At 37.3% G+C, this 24,793-nt stretch overlaps 2 protein-coding genes across 3 annotated transcripts in view; one reads left to right on the top strand and one right to left on the bottom strand.

Annotated features, from left to right (window-relative positions):
* The window catches only part of LOC134812277 (dTDP-D-glucose 4,6-dehydratase-like), a 263,853-nt gene that overhangs the window by 184,580 nt on the left and 54,480 nt on the right, over positions 1 to 24,793 (bottom strand). The gene's annotated exons all lie outside the window — the stretch shown is intronic.
* LOC134812274 (protein TFG-like) overlaps positions 1 to 24,793 on the top strand; it is a 38,714-nt gene that overhangs the window by 4,064 nt on the left and 9,857 nt on the right. For both annotated transcript variants that reach the window (XM_063819615.1, XM_063819614.1), the window contains exon 2: positions 24,102 to 24,148. In XM_063819615.1, the coding sequence (XP_063675685.1) occupies positions 24,121 to 24,148 (28 nt within the window). In that variant the 5' untranslated portion in view covers positions 24,102 to 24,120. The remainder of the gene's footprint in view (positions 1 to 24,101; positions 24,149 to 24,793) is intronic.

Raw genomic sequence — 24,793 nt, 5'->3', positions numbered from 1 at the left:
GTTCATTTTTAGAAGTTCTGAGTGGTGTACCACAAGGAAGCATCATTGGGCCTATATTATTTAGTATCTTCATAAATGACATCATTTATGCCTGTAACCTATCTAAGCCCTTTCTATTTGCAGATGATGGTGCACTATTCTTTGATCAAACCTGCAGAAGCACATTTATAAACATGAAAATAGAACTTATGACAATCTTTAAATGGCTCAGTGTAAATAAATTATCACTCAATGAAAAGAAGACTGAATTCCTATTGTTTGATTCTGTTGATCAACATGATGAATTAACCATTGAATGTAATGAGGTAACTTTCACAATCAAGGAGTGCAAAGAGACAAAATATCTTGGCCTCATTCTAGATAGTAAATTAAACTTCAAAAGCCATGTAGATTATATTATTAGGAAGGTCATGAAGAGAATTGGTGCCATGTATAGAAGTAAAGCACTGCTACCCATTAAATATAGGAAAATGTTTGCCAATGCACTCATGTTGCCACAATTCGATTATTTAGACACGATCTATTGTAGAGCTGGCAAGACAAAACTTGCTGAACTTGACACTCTGTACAAAAAGGTAGCCAAAATAGCTCTCAACGTTCCACAAACAGAGAGCAGCCTTAATGTTTATAGAGACATGAAATGGTTACCACTCCATCTTAGACGACAACTCCATCTGTCAAATTATATGTTTAGAATCATCCATGACAATTGTCCTACAAACTTTATGAACAAATTTAGTTACATATCAGGAGGTAGTAGGAGCGGCGAAAGCTGCAACCTATATGTTGCCGAAATTCCATAAACCGACCTTGGATTTCAGGTACATTGCAGCTGGGGTTAAATCTTCCACAAAAGTTCTTTCTAAGATCCTGAGTGGGGTATTTAAACTGCTTGGTACTACTTTAAAATACCAAGATAATTTTAATTTTAAGTTCTTAGACGCTTCTGGTTATTGGATTGTCAACAATAAAGACAAAGTGACATCTAACTTAAATTATCTTAATAATACCTGCTCAGCTAAGTCAGTATATTCGTTTGATTTTAAGAAACTTTACACCAACCTCCCCCATGATAAACTTATTGAGAAGTTATCATCTTTGATTAAATTATGTTTTGAGGAAAAGAAACTTGATTTTATCAAAATCAACGACCAGTTTCGGGCAAGATGGTCGGGAGTTGATAAGACTAAGTGGTCTTTTACATGTAGTGACCTGATAGATATGTTTAAATTCTTAATGGATAATATTTATGTTAAGTTTCGAGGTGTGATCTACAGACAGGTAATTGGTATCCCAATGGGATGTGATTGTGCCTCTCAGGTCGCTGACCTATTTCTATACTGGTACGAGCATGATTACATTACATTGCAAGTTAAAAACAAGAACCCTGTGGTTCACACTTTGAAACATGCTAGTCGATATATTGATGATTTAACTACCCCTAATATCAGTCATAAGACTGTCGATATAATTTGCAAGGATATTTACCCAGTAGAGTTGAAGATTGTAGTCACAAACTCTAGCATTTTATCTACGACTTTTCTTGATTTAGACATTTATATTACGAACAGTCGTTTCTACACTAAATTATATGACAAACGACGTGATTTCAGTTTTAAAGTCGTCACTTTTCCTAACCTTAAATCCAACGTACCTGTGAAACCTTCATATGGAATATTTGTAGGTGAACTATATAGGATATGCAAATCCTCCTCAGTAGTGAATGAATTTATTCATGATGTTAAATTATTAATCGATAAACTGATCACCCAGAATTTTGAACGGAAAATCTTACATAGACATCTTAAATTATTTATTAACAGTCAACCAGCGTGCATCTTTAAACACTGGCACAATTTCACAGTAAATGACTTCATGTAATTATATTGTGTGTGAGGCCAAACCTTGTAATTCCTTATGCATGTTACCTCGTCCGTGATCTATTCACTTTCCCCTTTGATCGTTTTGGAACAGTTTTATATCACGTTAACGATTCTTTGGCAGTTTATTATTTAGCTTTCTAGCAGTATATATTTTGTTTTCTATATTCTTTCAGACTTTTACTTAAGTCTAGTTATACATTACTTTATCATATTTTATCGAACTAAGGTGTAGTATTGCCAGATCCCAGTTCATTTTGTAACGGAGTTTTATATTAACAGGAAACGATGTAACAGAGTCGATATATTTTAATGTTGCCATGGGGTGGCAAGTCCCCATACATCGTGGTCCGGTAGTTTCATTGCGTCTTAATATGTTAATAGATCAACATCACATAAAAACTTTCAATACTTGGGGGCAAAATGTTGGAATAATGTTCCAACAGATCTACGAAATCTGCCCGATGTTAAAAGCTTTAGTGATTCTTATAAGAAACAGCTACTCTCATCTATAACAACAGACCATAATTATACCGTCGACAATTCATATGACAAATTTTACACAGCAATCATAGTCGACGATAACTAAGTATCTTCTAATTCTTTTAAATCTGAGGCATATATAATTGATGTATCGAAAGGATTTGCCCCTTTTTTACCACCTTACCATTTTGATTGATTTTGCACATGACTGACATGTTTTAACTGGAGAAAGGGTTCGCACAGTGGTAGTTTTATAAACCACTTTTAATTTATTGACCTATTATACCTAGTGGTAGTTTTATAGACCACATTTAATTTATTTACTTATTATACTTAGTATTTATTTTTGGTGACTGTATCACCCAGTTTTAACATTTGATAATTGTACAGTTTATTGACGACACATTGACTGAATGTTATTTTATATTCTAATTTATATTCTAGATATTTTATTTATTTTTCAACAGACGACAACTTCCTGTTTTTTCTTCTATATTAGTTACTCATATCTCTTGTACAGACTTTTTTACAAGGACATTGACAAATGATACTCACATTAGGCATTCATTATTGCATCTAAATTATTTCACTTGCATTAGGCTTAGAAATTTATTCTCTGGTTAACAGATATCAAATGTTTAATTAATTTGTAGTATGACAGTAAGGTATATAAGAAGTTATTTAATTTTGCTTGGGCTATTATATTGACTATTGAGGTTTAATGATGATATGGAATTTGAATTCTATATAAATTTACACTATGTGGTTGGGGCATTTTGCATAGTAAATATGGTTACTACTCCTATATATCATATTATTTGATTGGTATTCGATTTCTGATTATTTCTCTAGGAATATGATTATTATATCTCAATTTGGCTTTAGGTAGGGTGCCCCGCTAAAAGAACTGGATTCTTCCAGGAAGCATCCCGTGCACAGACCTTGGTCTACATATATATTAAATTATTAACCATTCATTCTGTATGTGCACGAAAATTTATTTCAATCAAAAACATACAAATTTACACAATGAATGAATAACATTAAATCTTCTCAAAAGTAGACTCCGATAAAATCAGATTTTCTAGGACAAAATGTATGTAATCAAAGGACCTGAGGGTCACCAAAACACAGATGTTGAGAGCAAAATGCACCTCCTGCACAAGTATGGGCCCACGGAAATCGTGAATTTCAAATAGAATTTCAAATAGAATCACACAAAAATATCAAAAGCAATCAAATCATATAATAAAGCGAAATCCATGATGTGATGATATGCACTAAAATGAGAAATGAGAAATACAGACAACAGGGATTTAAGCTCTTATGAACATATTGTTAGCTTTAGGTAGACTGCCTCACATGATCTCTATCTCGAGAGAATAATCTAGATCATAATCAGAGTCCTCCGGCAGAATTTTATCCCACATGTAGGAGGTCAATTTGCTTTTGAACTCAGAAATAATCTCTATCTCAAGTATAGCTAGAGGAATATGATTCCATTTGGAATGGGTCCTAAAGTAAAAGTTCTTAGCAAAAGCGTTAGAGCTTGCTTGTGGTAAGATTGAGCTTACAAAACATATAAGGGGTCCATGTGGCTATTTCTTAACCTTGAGTGGCCTTGAAATGGTTGCAAATATGAGGGTAAAGTGACAGGTATATTTTTTGATAAATAGTACTTACAAGGACACATCAATCTAAGAGATATATAATATGAAGACAAAGTTCCAGACTAGATGATAACTTTTATTTGCTGAAAGTTTGATTGAAATAAATTTTCGTGCACATACAGAATGAATGGTTAATAATTTAATATATATGTAGACCAAGCTCTGTGCACGGGATGCTTCCTGGAAGAATCCAGTTCTTTTAGCGGGGCACCCTACCTAAAGCCAAATTGAGATATAATAATCATATTCCTAGAGAAATAATCAGAAATCGAATACCAATCAAATAATATGATATATATGAGTAGTAACCATATTTACTATGCAAAATGCCCCAACCACATAGTGTAAATTTATATAGAATTCAAATTCCATATCATCATTAAACCTCAATACCTAGTCAATATAATAGCCCAAGCAAAATTAAATAACTTCTTATATACCTTACTGTCATACTACAAATTAATTAAACATTTGAAATCTGTTGACCAGAGAATAAATTTCTAAGCCTAATGCAAGTGAAATAATTTAGATGCAATAATGAATGCCTAATGTGAGTATCATTTGTCAATGTCCTTGTAAAAAAGTCTGTACAAGAGATATGAGTAACTAATATAGAAGAAAAAACAGGAAGTTGTCGTCTGTTGTAAAATAAATAAAATATCTAGAATATAAATTAGAATATAAAATAACATTCAGTCAATGTGTCGTCAATAAACTGTACAATTATCAAATGTTAAAACTGGGTGATACAGTCACCAAAAATAAATACTAAGTATAATAAGTAAATAAATTAAATGTGGTCTATAAAACTACCACTAGGTATAATAGGTCAATAAATTAAAAGTGGTTTATAAAACTACCACTGTGCGAACCCTTTCTCCAGTTAAAACATGTCAGTCATGTGCAAAATCAATCAGAATGGTAAGGTGGTAAAAAAGGGAATATCTTTTCGATACATCAATTATATATGCCTCAGATTTAAAAGAATTAGAAGTTACTTAGTTATCGGCGACTATGATTGCAGTGTAAAATTTGTCATATGAATTGTCGACGGTATAATTAGGGTCTGTTGTTATAGATGATAGTAGCTGTTTCTTATACGAATCACTAAAGCTTTTAACATCGGGCAGATTTCGTAGATCTGTTGGAACATTATTCCAACATTTTGCCCCCAAGTATTGAAAGTTTTTATGTGATGTTGATCTATTGACATAAAGGTTGCAGCTTTCGCCGCTCCTACTACCTCCTGATATGTAACTAAATTTGTTCATAAAGTTTGTAGGACAATTGTCATGGATGATTCTAAACATATAATTTGACAGATGGAGTTGTCGTCTAAGATGGAGTGGTAACCATTTCATGTCTCTATAAACATTAAGGCTGCTCTCTGTTTTTGGAACGTTGAGAGCTATTTTGGCTACCTTTTTGTACAGAGTGTCAAGTTCAGCAAGTTTCGTCTTGCCAGCTCTACAATAGATCGTGTCTAAATAATCGAATTGTGGCAACATGAGTGCATTGGCAAACATTTTCCTATATTTAATGGGTAGCAGTGCTTTACTTCTATACATGGCACCAATTCTCTTCATGACCTTCCTAATAATATAATCTACATGGCTTTTGAAGTTTAATTTACTATCTAGAATGAGGCCAAGATATTTTGTCTCTTTGCACTCCTTGATTGTGAAAGTTACCTCATTACAATCAATGGTTATTTCATCATGTTGGTCAACAGAATCAAACAATAGGAATTCAGTCTTCTTTTCATTGAGTGATAATTTATTAACACTGAGCCATTTAAAGATTGTCATAAGTTCTATTTTCATGTTTATAAATGTGCTTCTGCAGGTTTGATCAAAGAATAGTGCACCATCATCTGCAAATAGAAAGGGCTTAGATAGGTTACAGGCATAAATGATGTCATTTATGAAGATACTAAATAATATAGGCCCAATGATGCTTCCTTGTGGTACACCACTCAGAACTTCTAAAAATGAGCTTAGATTGCCATTGATCCTAGTGCATTGATATCTACAAGATAAGAAGTTCTTAAACCAGGTTAAAGCAATGCCACCAATTCCATAATATGCCAATTTTTGAAGCAATATTTCATGATTCACTGTGTCAAAGGCCTTCTTAAGATCAAGAAAGATGATTCCTGGTTTATAAGACTTAGATTTACTCATATATATTTCGTCCATCAGATCGTACATCAGATAAGTTGTGGAGTGATTTTTCCGAAAGCCATATTGATGCCGGATGAAAAGTTTGTTCTCTTCCATGTAATCAGTGAGTTGCTTGCCGACAAAGTATTCTATAAGTTTTCCTACAAGTGGAAGGATGGATATTGGCCTGTAATTATTAGGATCATCTTTCATTCCTGCCTTATGGATGGGAGTTACTCTAGCTTTTTTACAAAGGGTTGGTACAACACCTGTATTAAGGCTCAGATTGACAATGTGGGTCAGTGGCTCAACTATGTGTGGTACAGCTTGCTTAAGTAAAAATAGAGGCACATTGTCATATGAGGCCTTGTCATTCTTGAGCGTTTCGACATACATTAGGATATCAGTTTCATTTATTTCTTGGAATCTATCAAATGAGATATTAGAAGTTCTAGGAGGTAAAAAATCAGTAAAACTAACTCTTTCAATATTGGGGGCCTGATTTTGTAATCTTGATCCAACATTTGCAAAATGAAAGTTAAATAGCTCAGGATCATTCTCATTGATAGTTTGACAATTAGTTGTACCAGGGGTCATATTTGATGCCAGTTTGATAGTTTTCCATATCCCTTTAAGATCATTCTTGGCACTTTTAACTTGTAGATCATCGATTACATTAGCCTTTTTGCAGGTTTTAGCTAATTTATTTCTAATATTTCTCTGAATCTTGTAGCAATCCCAGGCCTCATTACACTTTATACATTTGCTACATGTACCACATTTATTGCAATTTCCATTGTCTCTCTTATCCTTCTTTTTACGGAATTTCTTTAGAAGAAAATGTGTATGATTAATGGCATATAAAAGTTCAGTAGAAGGTTTATGTATGAACTTTTCATGCCTTTCTATGGTCTTGCAAGGGAAGAAGGTTGCATATGCCTGTTCAATATGATGACAAAGGCCAGCTGTGATAGCTTCAACATCTGTACTTTCCAATAGTGGACTGTAATCAGAACAGGTGTCTAGATAGTCTAAGAATTGTTTAACATTACGTTTACAATGATTTCTAATTTCAACCTTCTCAAATTTAGGAGCTATAGGTACTTTACAATCTATCTCACACATAATAGCTTGATGATCTCCAATACGTTCATCAAGAACAGAAGATTGGACAAAATCTGCATAACAGTTAGTGAATATTACATCAATAGTAGTCTGGGTAACATTGTCTCCACGTTTAGCAACTCTAGTTATCCCTTGAATGGTTTGAACTAGATTGTAACATCTCAAGGTCATATCTAATTTTTTGTACTGGGTGGATGAGATATTATTCTGGTCAATGTTTATATCCCCAATCCAGATAACCTTTTTCCCATTCAATTTTTTCATGCAAAAATGAATGTATTCAATAAAGTTATCAACACTGCAATAATTTCCAGAGCGATAGAAGCAGCAAACATTGATCTTGCTATTCTTAAGCTTCACCCATAATGCTTCAATGTTATCAAGCTTACTATCCATAACTAATTCTGTGTAAGCTAGTTTTTTGTTTATCATTAAGCTACAACCACCCCTAGAACTGTTTGGCCTGTCGCATCGCATAAGGTTGAAGGAGGAAGGAATATTTATGGTGTCTGTGTCAATAGTATCATTAAGATTCATCTCATTTAGGGAAAGTATGTCTAATTTATGATCTCTAATAAGTTGGGAAAGTTCATTACTTTTAGCTAAATTGAGAAGCCCTCCTTGAATGTTACAATGACCAATGCAGAGGTTGTGAAACCTATCAGCTGCATTATTAAAATTTGTCATCTTGTGAATCTTATTAATTCACAATGGAATGAATAAAAGTTGTAAAGTTGTGTTTAAACTAAAAAACAGAATAAAAGCAGGTTGTATTTGTCTGGATGTCGTACTGTAAAAATAAAACTGATGGTAGGAGTGTTATGTCAGTATTCAGCAGTATTCTAATGGTGTGCATGATACTTCAAGTGCCTTGCTAATTTAACTATGCCATAATCATTGAGATGGACATTATCCTCTCCATAACTACTAAAAAATGACGATTTTCTAAAGCCTTTCTTATCACTAAACAAGAAACGATTTGTCTCGGTTGAGAGCAGTTTTACATAGGTGTATTTTCTTTGCAGATTTGATATACACTCATTGATATCAGTTATAACCTTGTTTCTGGAGAAACTCTCCCGAGGTAATAAGTTGACAATTTTAATATCAGCTCCAGGTGCCCACTTGTGAAGGAAAAGTACAAGTTTTTCAATACAATTGTTTGTAAAGTCAAGAGCTCTAGCATCACCAGAAAAACTATCAGGGCACAGAAGTTTAGTCCTCATGTTGCGAGGGCTGTTCAGGATAGAGTCCACGTCATTTGTACCACACATAAGTACAATGCTTTTCACATGATTGGTATTAAGAGTGTCTTTTCTTGCATCTGATTGAAACCGTTCATTGATTGCATTGGCTGTGGCACCAGGGTAGCTGAATACATGTGCCTCATGATGTTTGGACGATAGCTTTTCTCCCTCTAATTTGGAGAACATACTAGAGCTAATGTAGACACACAAAGATTTACCAGAATGTTCTATTGATCTAGTCTTAGGGGCCGAGGGTTCAGTGTTCTTAACTTGACTGGAAACATCAGACAGAGTAGATAAGGTTGCGCTGCCATCAATTAGGCGCAGAGTAATGCTTATTCTCATGGTTTCAGACTTGTCCTGGATGAGGCTGTGTTCAAAGCTGGTCTGGGATTGTCTGGTCATATTCATTATGTCACCATGGGAGAGGGTGAGGTCAGCAATATGAGCTCTAAGTTTGGATCTGAAGCTTAGGACTCTAGTAGCCCCTAAAGAGATGGTGGAGATCATGGAGCCTGGTGAAATTGACCTCTCGTCATCCGAGTGAAAGGGAATTCCTTGCTGACCATTTCTATACTTGGTAATCATAGCACTATTGAATTTCAATTTTGGGAACTGTGAGCGTAAGCGTTCTAAAATAGACTTTAGGTATGGATTGTCTGCTACTGGCCTTGTGTTATGAAAGCCTCCATTGTAAGCGTAGGGAAAGTCCCCGTAATATGCAACTGCCCTATTCTCAAACTTATGAGTATAGTGGGTTTCTATATCTAACTTGGCAGTGTCAACAAACTGAAAAACTCCTCGACTCAAATCTTGGTATGGATTGATAGAGTTGGTCACATCATTGTCACCATTTACAGAGTGTTTGGGATTTTCCAAATTGATAATTTCTGCTGAATGTTCACTGTCTTCTGCTAATTTGGATAGCTCTTGGGTTAACTCAGAAACAAGATGCGAGGATGACATATTACTGAGGGGAACATTGATAGACTGTTCACAGTGATCAGGTACCTGGGGCAACACAGGGATAAGTGAACCATCGCTGAGGGGAACTTTGAGTGCACTGTCACTTTCTGATAATTGTTTATAGAGAAAAGAAATTTGCCGACGAAGACTATCATTCTCTCTTAATAGAGTTAAACAATTTGAACATTTATCAGTAGGACAAGAGCCGTTGCTGGGGAATTTAACAGAATTCCCTCGATATCTCAGATTGTAATGTCTTGAGCCAACTGGTATTCTAGACATAGTTTATCACAAAAAGATGCTACTGTTCGAAATTTAGTTAATGATTACAGTTCCTCCTGTACTACATTTCAGACAGACAGATGCTGCATTTATTTTTAGCGAATCAAAAATCTGGAATGAACAACCCTACTCTGTGAACTGTAGAATGTTTTAAAAATCCCTCAAAACATTTTACTTCCGCCTAGCTTTTGATGATATTCCTAATATTTATATTTGTCTGTAATTTCTGAAACAATATAAAAGTGCACCAAAGGCCGCCACACCACCTTAGATTGTGGGACAATTTTGAAAAACTTAACTTATTGGAAAAATTGCTCTAGAAACACGATTTTTTTGAGATTTTAACAGCAGATCCATTAAAATCACCTTATTTGTCCAATTTTACCTTTCAACTTTGAGATGGGGAGGGGGCGCCTATATGCAACGTTACGCCACTGCAAAGAACGGAAATGTCTCCTGCAACTTAGGTCCAGCAGCCATTTACTTAAGGCCAGAGGGGGAAACATATATTTTTCAGTTTTCACACATGTGAAAATGCTACTGGAGAGGATTTTTATTATTAAATCTAAAATAGCTAATAATTTAATAAATTATTAACAGGCCCCTTAACGTGGGCAATAATATACGCTTTATAAATTATATAAACAAATTGAAGTCTATTTTCCAATGTTGTTAAGTGTCTCTTTAGATCTGTTTTGGTCTTTCGTGGGAGTTCCCACATTTGTTGGTTGAGAATGCTCAACATAACATACATGATGCTTGACTGCTTTATTGACCCGGACAGGCACCGGGGGCAGACATCCCAGAGGAGAGGAATAAGTAGAAAAAAAAAACCGCATCAAAACCTGACCCTGCACTCCTGAGAAATTGAGCACCAAAGTTTGAGGTTAACCTGTTTTGATGCATTTTGATGCATTTTCTTCTACTTGTACTTCTCTGGCGCAGCAGCTCATTCGCATATATTATTACTATTATCGCATATACGTGGAAACAGTGGCGTAACGTTGCCTGTTGGGGCCCCGCCAAAAATGTGCCCCCCTGTTGGCGCCCCCTCCCCTTTTGGCACCCCTCCCTCAAATTTTTTTTTTTTTTTAATGCTAACTATATATTAATAAAATATTCAAACAATATACACATAATATAGCAATGACCCTATATAAAATTCTGTAAAAATGGTACAAATTTAAAAACTGAGGTAAAAATAAAAATAAAACCCTTTGTAATAATAAATATAAAATCCACTAAATCACATCACAACAAAAAGCAGTTTAGACCCCCATCCAACTAGAGCACTCCATGACCTTTTAGGGTTTAAGAGTGTTGATCAGGTTAAGGTCCAAATCACTTATTGCCGTGGGTGGAAGGGTTCTGGTACCTCTGTACCCCCTGATAGAGATTATACAGGTTCTGAGTAGATCAAAACGCAGTCTGCGTCTGACAAATGACATCACATCACAATACCGTTGGCCTTTCTTTAGGCTGATCTTTTCAGCGAGATGTTTTAGAAACTGTGAAGCCTCAGTTGCCATTCCTCCTGTAGTACTGAACACCAGTGGCGTGAAGGTAGCCTTTTCAACATTGAGGACTCTGTCATTGTACTCACGTTTTTTGCTTTTCTCGTGAGATTGGTACATCTGTGAGATGCTCTTGTCACTGTTGGACTGGGCTTGAGGGTGAAGTACCCTTACATCTGTGAATGCCCTGTCCAGCGGCGACCAAAACGATCTCGCACTGATGTCTGGTCTTGCACCATCCTGTCTATTTGTTCCATTAGATAGTTCAAGTGTGTGAGGAACGGAGAGAAGCTGGGGTTCTGTTTCAACGTCTTTGCAAACAGTGGTTAGGAGTTCAGCTATTGTATCTCTTAGTGAATTGTGTCTAAGTGAAACGTAGCCTCCGATTTTGCAGGTTAGAGTATGGTTGATATGATTTTGATTTCCACATACACATGGGGGACTTCTGTTAGCTGTAGACAGTGTAAGATTATATCTGAGTGAGAGGGCATCAAAGAATTCTTGTTTGTTAAGGACATACCCACATGCTTTTAGAGGGAGTGTGGATAACCAAATGGATGCTCCTTTTTCACTAAGGAGTTCTAATTGCCTTTGTGTTGATGGGGATACCTCAAATTGGACAAATTCGGTGATTTTAGAGGATACGCCGGTAAAATTTCTAAAAAAGTGTGTTGCTAGATAAAAACGTGCAGCTTTGCTAGTATCTCAGCTTCAGTTAAGTTTTACAAAATTGTCTCACATTCAAACGACGATTTTGCACCTCATATATCCAAACCCGATTACTTATTCCCTACGATCTTTTTGCCTTCGGCAAGAGCAGGGAAAAAAATTCGATAAAAATCTGAGTCACTCATCCTAATTGCGACTCAAATTCATTTAAGCCACTGGATAAAATCTAAAAAGCACTTGCTATCCCTCCAAAATCGAGATGACCCTAACACATCTTACTATATATACACATGATATCTCTCTGCCATGAAACATGACTAACATTTTAAACTATGATTTAAAACCTCAACCTAAACTAAAACAAATAAATATTTGTTTTTATTTACATTGCGCATGAGAAAGAGAAGAAAGATCTCTATAAAAAGAAAGTACTTCAGTCAGAGAAAGAGTCCTTTGTCCCAATAGTCTTAACAACATCCGGAGGTATGGGCCCACTCTGCACTGTGTTTGTAGATCGTATAATATATCTGAAAGGATAGCTAACAATAAGAAGCTAAGAGCCAAGTCAAAAATCACATCAGAATACGATTCAGGTTCGATCTGCTACGTAGCACACTTATAGCACTTAAGGGAATCAGAGGAAGACAAAAAGCCCAGCACCTTGGACTGGATGACTTGACGGATGTTACTCGTCTAAATTTCTTCGAAGTAGCGCGCGCCGCTTTCTTCTCGATGCAGCAAGTGCTACGAAGTAGCGCGCGCCGGGCCAAACCATTAACATTGGTCAACTGGATGACATATTTTTCAATCTCATACCTCAAAAGACGAGCTATGAGGTCTTTTAAGTTTGTTTATGTACATTTTATAAATAATTTAATGTAGCTAATTTTATAGTAAGTAAAATTTTGCGGACGGAATGATCACAGGGAAAACTCCAATTCACCGCCTCGGCGGGTAGTTGATACATCTTTCACAAGCAAAAGCCACTTTGGTCTACTCGCTGTGAGGTGTCTCAGCTACATGGGTTGGGGGTCTCCCTTTTTTTCTTTAAAAATTAAGATCTGGGTACTAAATTTTATAAAAGTTTTTCATACGTTGTATGATCCACCGAGAGTGCGCGGCTCCCCCTGTATCGTTGAAACTCTATAGGGGCATCGTAAATTTACTATAGCAAAACGACAGTGGGGGATCACGACGTGATACAACAAAAAGTGTATACAATTCAATATTGATTGAGTGTGGCCCGTGATCACAGAATTTTCAAATTTTTGCGACAGAATTCTCAAATGAGTTGGTAAAGTAAGTACGGTATGACTTGTAACGCGATGCGTTACTGTGCCTCGCCGCGCACTTAATAAGGCTTCTCACAGCGAGATCGGCGAGATGCGCTACTGTGCCGCGCCGAGCTGCCATGAATTGACATCGTCAATTTGCTCTATCCAGAGCCCTTGCGCTTGCAGTGGCGCGCGCCCGCCTCACGGCGGTAACAAGCGCGCCCGCAGCGGCGCGAAAGCACATGGTTAGGTGAAATCGTCAATTAAGGTATGACATTTGCAAAGCAACAAGTCTCAAATATGAAACACGGCAACCGCAGTGGTATACAACCCAACATAGGTATACTTTTTGCTCTATCCAGAGCCCTTGCGCTTGCAGTAGCGCGCGCCCGCCTCACGGCGGTAAAAAGGGCTCTAGCCATGAACCCACCCAAAGATTTTGGCACCACTCTACAGTGGTGCCAAAATTACCCGCGCTTTTGTCCTCATATGCGACGTGTGTAGCCTTTCAGACATTGATTGCGTAAACGAGGTGTCGTACGTCACCTCAAGATCGGGTGACAGGGGGCTGACCATGCCGAAACCTAATTGATCATTGATTGGGTCTGAGGTCATGTGATTATGAGCCTATGAGGTCACGTGACTATGACGTCACCCGACCTTGTCCTCCGTTTCCCGCTCATTGGACCAGGTGTTGATTCACGATGTCAATCCTTCGCATCTCGCCGATCTGCATTTGTGGTTGCGAGAAGCATTATTGGATGCGCGCTCGCGACCCAGTAGTGCATCGCGCTACAAGACCAGGTGAGCTTGCATACTTGTGAATGTAGGTGTAAGTACAGCTGGACTTTAGTTTATACCTAATTAACCCCTATACACTGTCACTATACACTATAGAAACCTGAAAAGTGGTTACTGCACATACTGGAGGGAGAAGTGCCAAGACTACCTGCGCTACATAGACGATGTTGTCAGCACTGCGCACGCGCGCACGAACCTTCTTATCGGGGTTCGTGGATAGGTGCTTTTCTTGACTTGTGAAACAAGCGCGCCCGAAGTGGCGCGAAAGCACATGGTTAGGTGAAGTATACTTTACCTAACCATGTGCTTTCGCGCCGATGCGGGCGCGGGGACGCTTGTTTTACATAGCGGGCGCGCGCTACTGCAAGCGCAAGGGCTCTGGATAGAGCAATACGTATACTGACTTTTGGCCCCCCCCTTTGATACATGTCACGTATCCCAAATATCAGAGATATATTTAAATAATAAAAATAGTTCAAAAATACCAAGTAAACTCACAAGTATTGCAATTTGGTTAAAAACATGAATGCATTTAACTGTTTTTGGTGGCACGCGCGCGCGATCTCAGTCAATTACTCCCATATTTGGTCAAATAGGATAATAGGGACACAAAATATGCGTCCCTCTAAAAAGTCCGATTTCCTTCATTTTATGCCCCTCACAGGGGAGCTGAAACCAGGTTTTCGATCAAACGCTGCCATGCCATGTGTAGTCAAACGTCGCCAAAAGTTGCTCTCGTCCAATGAAATCGCTGCATTATGTAAGCCAAGCTCCGCATATGAATATATGTAATTCAATTTTGCATACTGACTTACAAAATGCAGTGATTTCATTGGATGAGGGCAACTGTTGGCGACATTTGACTACAAATGGCAGCATTTGATCGAAAACCTGGTTTCAGCCCCCCTGTGCCCTTTTTCCGGCTTCGGCGGCGCGCGCTTCGCGTGCGAAAAGTGGCATGCAACGTATGTCAAACCCCCTCTATTAAGATACTTACAAAATTTGCACAAAATACGCGCCAGCACTATTATATTATACAAAACTTGATCAAACAACATATGACACAACATTTTCAAATTCAGGTGCCGGTAAAAACCATAAACCATGTTAAAATCAAGTATTAAAGATATAAGAATTAAAAAAGGTGTTTAATTTGTTCAATTAACGTTGCACCACTGCACACAGGCCATTCAATCTGTTTGGCGTATTTTCCCATAGTTACGTTTCCACTTTAGTAGAAAATTGTGGGAGACAGAGGTGCGAGAAAAAAGTATGTCAATATATATTGGAGCCACAAGGCCAAGTGTGATTTTCATTTTATATTGATGTGATTTTCTTTTACATTTAATTTTATATAGGGTCATTGTGATATTCAATATTGTGTGTATATTGTTTGAATACTTTTTATATAAAAAATTTAAACTTTATTAGAAAATTTGGTGAAACTTAATTATTATTATTATTATTAAATCTAAAATAGCTAATAATTTATTAAATTATTAACAGGCCCCTTAACGTGGGCAATAATATACGCTTTTTAAATTATATAAACAAATTGAAGTCTATTTTTCCAATGTTGTTAAGTGTCTCTTTAGATCTGTTTTGGTCTTTTCGTGGGAGTTTCCACATTTGTTGGTTGAGAATGCTCAACATAACATACATGATGCTTGATTGCTTTATTGACCCGGACAGGCACCGGGGGCAGACATCCCAACACCAGTGCGTTGGGACATAGTGTTGGTCTGCTTCAGGACGTGTTAGATCCTAGAGAAGCCGCCATCCCCTCTACTGCTTTAGCTCAGCGGCAGCATGAGCCCTGGTTTCCTGCCACATTGGTACCTCTGAAAGTACAGAAAAGTGGTGGATTTCGGGGTCCAGGATACTCCCTCTTTGTTCTTTATGGTGGTAATATTTCTCTGAGATGTTTGCAGAGTCTTTATTTCATGATCTTTCTAGTCGGATAAATCCTGGAGAGCATCATTTTGTCCCCAAAGAAATTCGACTCTCCTAATGAATGCTTTTTGTGTGCTGCTTTTTGTTAACACTTCATCTAGATAGGAATGTGAGTCTGCCCCACCCAGTTCTTCTTTCAGTTGCAGGTAACTGGTGTCTTGCACCTCCAGACACAATAGGAGCTGGTGTACGGGAGAATCAATGAAGCTGTTACAGAAACGACAGGCCTCACCACTGCCACCACCCATGATCTTTAGGATATTCGCAAAGAGTGGTGAGCTGCCGTGAATGTAGTCCATTATTCGGCTGTCCAGATTTTTACTCGTGTTGTGCCCGAATAAAAAGTTGTTTTTGTCTAGGAGCAGCCCACCGTTTTTGATCTTTGCGATCACACCGAGTATCTTGGTCTCCTTGTTGTTACTGACAGTTCTGCATTGCAGATTTGTTTCGATGCTGTCAATCCAGATCTTATTTTTGTAGCTCGTTATGTCTGCCTGAGTGTAATAGGCCAGATCCTTGAAATGTTGCTGTGTTAGGTCTATCATTCTGGTTCCGTGTGACTTATTTTCTTTCCAAAGGAAGTACTTTTTCAGTGACATTGTTAAGACATGAAAGCTTGGTATTCTGCTTTCATCAACTTGGTAGAGGGTAGCTGAAAGATTGTCACCTTGTGTGAGTATTTTGCACATGAATTTAACCGAGAGAGCTTCGAGTTGCACATCCAGTGGTGGTAGGTGGAGAGCAAGTTCGGTTAATTCCCTTTGTGGGTTCAGGACTGATCCAGATATTTTTAGAATTATTTTATTCCAGAAGCTTTTAAATTGATTGAGACACTTGTGAAGCCAAATAGGTGCTGCGTAGAACAGTTTAGTGAGGACCATTGTCTTAAGGAGGAGAGTAAGGCTGTAAACGTTTAGACCGTAGTTGCGGTTAGTTGATTTTGTTATTAATCCCCACTTTCTTTTGCATTCTTTAAGTTTTTGAGACGCATGTTTCTTGAAATTGAGGTCCTCATCTACTATTACCCCAAGGACCTTCGTACTTTGAACGTAGTTGATGCTTTTCCCATTAATACATAATTCTGCAGGTTTCTGTTCTTCATTATAGGCTGCAGTTTTCAAGATTATTGCCTCTGTTTTATTTGTATCACAGTTCACTACTAGCTTGTTCTTGATGCACCACTTGCCGAGGTGGTCACATACCATCTGCATTTTTTCATGGCATCCGGAGATGTTCTCAAAGGAAATCATAAGTGTACCGTCATCAGCAAATTTGTAGCAGCTTAGATATCTTTTTACCTCTTCCGGGGTGTTGTGCGTCATGTCTGCTATGTAAAGGATAAAGAGGAGAGGTGAGAGTACAGCCCCCTGAGGTAGTCCAAATATTGTACATTTTCTATTTTCTCCTTTATAGTTGTTCACTTTTAGACATATCGTCCGGTTGAACAGGAAACTTCTCAGCACGTTAAGAATATTTCCTTGAATACCGAGAGTTGATAGTTTGACACATAGTGATGGAAGATGAACACTGTCAAATGCCTTTTCGAAGTCAAGGAAAAGCACTATACATGCCAGCTTCTGTCGTTTAACTTCCTCAAGGTTAGCCAGCATTCTGAAAAGATATCGCGTTGTTGATCTCCCTCCAATAAAACCTTCCTGATCTTCATCAAGAGTTCCCTCAATGTCCAGGAAGAGTCTCAATCTTTTATCTAGCACTCTTTCACAAATCTTTCCAAAGTAGGATGATATGGAAATCGGTCTATAAGCACCAGGTAACATGTAGCTGGATTTTCCTTCTTTCCTCAAGAATGTTACATCGGAAGATTTCCACAGCCATTTTCCTGTGCTCATACACCAGTTAAATATGATCTGCAAGACGTGAAGACAATTTGTTTTCATGTGTTTGAGGATGGTGGGGTGAATATTGTCTGCATCACATGATTTGTCATTTGTTTCTTGCCTTTCTATAGCTGATTTTATCTCGTCTATGGAAATATGGTTGTTCAGCGGATCATCTTCATTGTAACTACTTGCAGATTTGCTGCTAACATTCTTTAATTTACTGAACTCATTATTTACATGCATTTCGTGCTCTTGGTCATTGGGTTGGTTTTGAAGGTGTTTTCCTGTGAAGAAAGTATTAAATAACAGCTCTTCCTTATCTTTTTCAGATGTGACCAGCAAGTCACAGTCTTTGAGGTTGCAGATGAAGTTGTCAGTTTTGGCCCCAAAAACTCGTTTATATTTTCTCCAGAATTGAGTGCAGTCTTTGGTGTTTAGTGCTTCAACTCTGTCACGAATCCATTCATTCTTTTCTTTAATCAGCGCTTTTTTGAATGATTCAATGCTTTCAGTGAGTGTGGCCTTGTTTCTGGGAGTTGACCTTTGCTTGAATCTTTCTTTCGCTTCTAGAGCTTCATTAGATAGAGTTGTAAGTGCAGGACACCAATATGGTTTTGAATGAATGGATACTGTCTTCTGAGGGATGAACATTCGGTTAGCCTCCTGTATTTTATGTAATAACTGTTGCCATAGCTGATCCCCTTGGTTTAATAACTCTGGGGCCGAACGAAGATGTTGACAGTTAGTCTCGATTGCATTTGACCATCTTTTCCAGTCTGCATTTTTCCAGTCCATACACACTCTGGGGACAGTATCTGATTTTGGAATCCCTCTGCAGATTTCTTGAAGCACCGGATAGTGACCTCTTCTTGGGGCACCTGAAAATAATTCAACATCTTTATCCATCCACTGATTTCCCAACTTTGAGATGATGGGGCCTTCGGCTAACACTAAGTCAATAACACTTCCTCCATTTGTACAGACAAATGTGCAGTCGTATGGCGAGCAGAGAGTTAGGGTTTCCTTTTCAACGTAGTCTAGAAGCTTCTTTCCTCGCTGCGTGGTAACATGATCTCCCCAGTCATGATGTCTTGCATTAAAGTCTCCATATGTGAGAAGAGAGTTGAATTTATATTTAGCCTTATATTCTCTTGCTTTATCAATGTGGGCAAGGAGTCCTTCAAATTTTCTTATGGAATCATTAGAGTTATTGCAAGGTTTGCAATAAACTGATCCCACCAAATATCTCTTTCCTTCAACTTTTATTTGGCACCAAACAGCATCAACTTCGTCTACGTTAAGGTCATAGACCAACTCTGGATGTAGTGAAGGATCAATGACGAGCGCTACCCCAGCTGTCCCTTTATTTATGTCCCCAGCTTTATGAAATACCTTTTTATGAAGGAAACTTCCGTCTGATTGAGTCCAAGAGCTTGTTTCTTGAACCGCCATCAAGAGTATCTCATTTTCGTAGATAAACTTGTCAAGTGTCATCTCAGAGTTAGTTGACATCTTTGCTATATTTATTTGGCCAAAGATCATAATCTACTGTTGGGTTGTGTGGGTGATTTTGAACATTTGTTTGGTTGCATGTTGAGTTTCATGACAATATTTTGGTATGTTGAACAATCTCTGTTTGTAGCTACATGGCCAAAGACATCACAATTAATACAGTAGTCTCTTCGGTTACTCTTGCATTGATTGGAGTGGTGATTGTCTCCACATTTGCTACATGTTGCATGGTTTTGGGTACAAAGTTTAGCAACATGGCCAAACCTGTAACAATTGTAGCATTGGATGATTCTCCTTCTCGGCTTATACTCTTCCGCAGTATAAATTACCTGTCCGAGCTTTAACCCATTTCCTAAGCATTTCTCATAGTCTTCCTTAGTCTGAAAGTTGATCTTAAGAGTTTTCAGAGAAATGTTGTCCCGTGTCACAAATCTTTTTGCCCTAGCTCCTGGATAACACCTTTCCACAGAAATTGTTAGATCACTATCCTGAATGTTTGTGGGTACTCCTTTGAGAATGACTGCCCAGCTTAGCTTTTCTAAGATCCTGCATTCTGTAGTCATGTTACTGTTTGCAAAGAAATCACCTTTCCATGATTCTTCTACTCTTATTGCATCTTCTTTAGATGTGAGCTCAATCATCAATGATCCACCTTTGGTGACAAATGTCGATTTTATGGCCATATCTTTAAAATATTTATTGAAGTTTCTCTTAATAGTTGCACTGTTTTTAAGATAATTTCTTGAGAGTCCTCTTGAGACTAGGACTGTCATGGAGTCATTAACAGTGGTTTCTGATGGCTGGTGAATGTAGTATTGTTTGCCCTCATATGTTTTATCTTCTGCTATGGTACTGAAAAGATCCAGGTTTGTGTGTCTTGTAGAAACACCTTGATGTCCAATTGCAGTTCTCTTGAACTCTACTCTGTTCATCTCTTTTAGGATGCTTTTATTTTCCTCCGTTATGTTATGCAGTGTGCGAAGTGCTTCATCCATACCACTGTCGGCTTGTGGGACTGAGGATACTTTGTTAATCAAGGGAAACCCCTTAGCTAACAAATTTCCCATATTCTCCGTTAAATTCGTCTTTAGATATTCAAAGTGTTTCGTTTCACTCTCTCGAAAGTCTTTCATTTCAGCCTTCATTTGGGACATAGATCTTTCGATAGAGCAGATTGCAGAGTGTTGCGATGCTAATACATCAACTTGGTCACTCAGAGTTCTGTTGATGTGGATATTTTGTTCTGAACTACTGATATTTGAGTACAATGTCAATGGGTCAACCATCTCTTTACTACAAACTAGCATATCTTGTGAGTCTACCTGAATATTTTTCTTTTTTCCCCCATCTCTTCTTTCAGGTGTTGAGGTTCGGATTGGACAACAAACTGGAGGATTGAGGTCTGGTGTTTTGATTATAGAGTCTTCTAGATGTGTATTGGACTCAATGGATCTCAAGGACAGACTGCTGCTGAAATTTCTGTCAGATTTGCTGCACAAGATAGAGAGGTTATCATATGTATCTGAAGCTGACAGATCTGAGATGTGTTCAGTTGGGGCCGAGTCATCTATGGAGGCGCTATCAGACAGCTGTTTATAGGGGTGAATTGTTGTTTGCGTGTCCACATCGTTTCTCATTACAGTTGTGTACTCCCCATCTTTTTTGGTTAACTCTGCGATTTTAGCTTTAACTTTTACGGTGGCTAGATCCAGAATGTGGTTTAGTAGGCTTGGAGAGTCGCATGAATTACAAAGCCAATGCAAATTCTCAATTTTGCATATATTTCTATATGTGGAGTCTGCCATTGGCTTCTTTCTAGTTTCACCAGATCTTTTGGTTGTTGTTGTTGTTGTTGTTGTTTGTGAATCATAACATTTGTAGTGTACTTTCAGTTCACAGTATCCGCATGTGAGCAACTCCTGTTTGCATTCATTCTGGCAATGGCAGCATATCATCCCAGAGTCCTCTTGGATAACATGCAAGTCTTTCTTTAATATGGACGGAACAAGTGAAAAGTCTGATTCAAGATCGATCTGAAATGTGCTCGGTGTGTTCACAGATGTAGGACTTTTCGTTATGAGTTTCTGATTTCCCACTTTGTTATTGGGTCCTGATTTTTGATTTGCAGAGTTATGTAAGGATATTTTGAGATGTGTCTTTAAAGGGGTATGAGGTGGTGATTGCATCTTTGTGAATAGAGTCTTGACTTGAGAGACATACTCCTTGTTCTCGGCAAACTTGATACAGGACCAGGAACAATCCAAGGGAGTTTTCATAGAAAATGCAAAGAGTGCATAGTCAAAGTTACTAGGTGCTCCAAACTGCTGTTTGAATTCTGTACCAGACTTGAGTTTGGTTGCCAGCCAGGTGTGGGGGTAAGAAAGTGCTCTTACTTTTGTATCAACAATGTTTTCAAGTCGTTCTTGGCCAACTGCAATCATCTGTGGGAGTGTTAAGGCCCACCATGGGACATCTGCTACATCGTGTAGTTTTTCTCCTATGTGCATCTGGTATAGCACTTTCTTTTTGTCTTCAAAGCTTAATGTTTTGCCAGAGTATGCAAAAACAATATCTTTAGGCAGGGAAATTTGGTGAGCAGTATCTGAAAGTTCAACAAAGGAGCAAAGAAAGTTTGACTGCCCATCAAAGCAAAATAAAACTTCTAAACTTGGACTCAATAGTTGAAGCTGTTTGTATATGTGACTTGTTTTTATACAGTTTGTGAGCATCTTTTTGTTTGAGGCTGACACAACAACTGAGTCTGTAGTCTCTAATAGATTACAATACAAACTTTCGAATTGGTTGTTTTTTGCAGTGTCAACTGTTGCAATTGACACAACCTTTGGTTTGTTAGGTTTCAGTTTATTAAACATCTTTGTGTGCCGTCACAAGAAACCAAACCAAGTAGAATTGTTACAGCTCAGAGCTTTTGTAAAACTAGCTTTAACTGTCACAATTCTATGATATCTGACTTGATTAATGTCTAGTCAGAGTAATGGGGTGTTAAGCTTTACTGAACTAGCTTAACTTTCCAGAAAGAGCTTTAAAAACGAGCTCTTGAAACAGGCAACACTTGGCTAAACTTTACTATAACTAGTTTTGCTAAGTGATTGTCCTTGTTAATGTCTATACACTGTTCGTTGTCAAACTGAATTCCAAATGTTTCCGAATTGATTAACAGTTTACAGTTTACAGTACCAAGTAGTAGAAAGTAGCTATTTTGTTCTCTTTGGACGTAGTCTGATTGTCTTTGCAGCCTTTGCTTTGTGCTTCGTTTAGAGATCGATTTCCCAACACCTGAAAGGATATGGGCACCAGAAAAGTGTGATAGGGATTGCCAGCAGTGCTGACAAAAGAGCTTTTCTGAGTTTAGATGAATGACAATTAATCTCAGCTGTGAAACTCACCGTTTAGGTATGAGTTGGGGTGGTTGCTGAGATGAGTGAGTGAGGAACACGAAAACTATTGTGTATTCTGCCAAACTTCAGTCATGCAACATACAACAATCTGCAATTGTTGTTACATTCTATTGAGGTGTGATGTCCCACTAGGGGTCCTCAATAAATGTATTTAATTGTAGTTGTGAAAATAGTTTAATTATTGGAAACCACTATATTTTCAAAATTGAAGATGCTGTATTGATCTTCAACAAAGCATAAGTTAAAAGCTGTAGTAGTGAGTGATGAGGTCGGTAGATTCATGCAACCAGTTCTCAGTCCATCACTGCCATATCATCGGCATAGCAGTGAAAAAACAGCCCGTGACTAATTTTCTTGTTAACCTCAGCTAAAAAGGCTATAATAAAGTTCAGACAAATTAATAATGGGAGGACCCTGTATGTCTTTCTTGCCAGTGCCCAAGTTAACTAAGGAAAACAAAATTTTTAAGTAAAACAAAATTTAAATTTTATTGCCATTACAATGAATAATTATATCATAATAAATATACGTAGACATCCGATAATAAACTTGTTACATCCAGTACAACCCAAGATGTCGGACGACTAACAAAATTAAAAAAAAAAAGCTTGCATGTTCATAGTTTTTCTAACGAGCATACTTAGGCTGTACGGAAATAGCTTTAATTCTACGTAATATTAAAAACTTTACATCATTTTTGCGATACAAAAATAAATTTTAAAATAAATAAATAACTCTTTTGCTGCTTAGGCAGCAATCCAATATGTAATCCAATATGTCAGTTCGACCCTAACAGCAGACACGAACAGACCCGTCAAAAAATGCCTGAAAGATTCTGATATACTTCTTAGAAAGCCCAAAGTGTGTATAATGTTCGCCCATATATAAACTCTCTTCTGATCAAATCAAATGCAACCTTGAAATCACTGAAGTTAATATATAACTTCTAAATAATTGTCCAAGGAACCACTGTACCAAACATTAAGACTAGAGAGTGGCTGGATTACTCAACTAAGGAATCGAAAGGTCAAAAAAAAGCTAGAGCTGTTTAAAGTTCTAGTTTTGCTAGTGACCTCTTATTTTGGTGAGATATCTCAGGAACACAAGGTCAAATTTTTATCGGTTTTTTTCTTCTCGTTTGACTCCGTTTTTACATGGAGTTTTGCTTTTCAAATCATGTAACTGTTTTAAATGCTGAAGTATTATCACTGAATTATGATCATTATATATCTGAAGTATTATTAAATATCTGCAATAAGTTTAAAGTTAACAAAATTTGTCATTTTACAGCTTACACACCAGGTATGATGTGATATCATCGAATGTGCCATTATTCTATGGACTTAACAGGTGAGTGACAATGTTAAATGTTATATACAATAAAATGTCCGTTAAATACACATTGCTCCTTAGTTTATGACTGATTACCATAAAATTAAACCCAGCAATTGCACTATCAATCGCTATTTTTTCGTTTTTAAGGAATAAAATGACGTGATAGTAATCTATATTATATTTTAAACCTGACGAAATCTTCCAGGCAACAGTGACATAGACAAAAACACTGAAAATATACCAAAAAATGACCCCTTCGTTTTGACCAATTTCCGCTCGCAAATGGAGTTAAAAACTCATGAGTTTTACCAAGGTTGCGGAAAAATAAAATGCGCCTGTTATATCATTCTTAGAATTTTGATTTAGGCTTTATATTTTTTATAATTAACATCAGAAGAGAGGAATAATTAGCGACAGAATAATGGCGGAATTTCTTCACAGTTTAACTGCAAGAAAATTCATGCGCGATGAACCACAGATTAGCAGCGCATTTTCATGCATTATGATACGTCATGACTAGCTCAAATTTACACTCATGCTATGACTATTCATAACTTTGGTTGTGATTGATATTTTTGATGCAATAAAAAGTATCGTTTAGGGAATCCGAATACTTAAAATGTTGTCGTCATTGTCAAATAAAACCAATTCTTTCTACAG

This window comes from Bolinopsis microptera, chromosome 3 (assembly GCF_026151205.1).
Source record: "Bolinopsis microptera isolate Bmic1 chromosome 3, MBARI_Bmic_1.0, whole genome shotgun sequence".
In the NCBI taxonomy this organism is placed as follows: Eukaryota; Metazoa; Ctenophora; class Tentaculata; order Lobata; family Bolinopsidae; genus Bolinopsis; species Bolinopsis microptera.
This window is presented reverse-complemented; position numbering and strand designations above follow the sequence as displayed.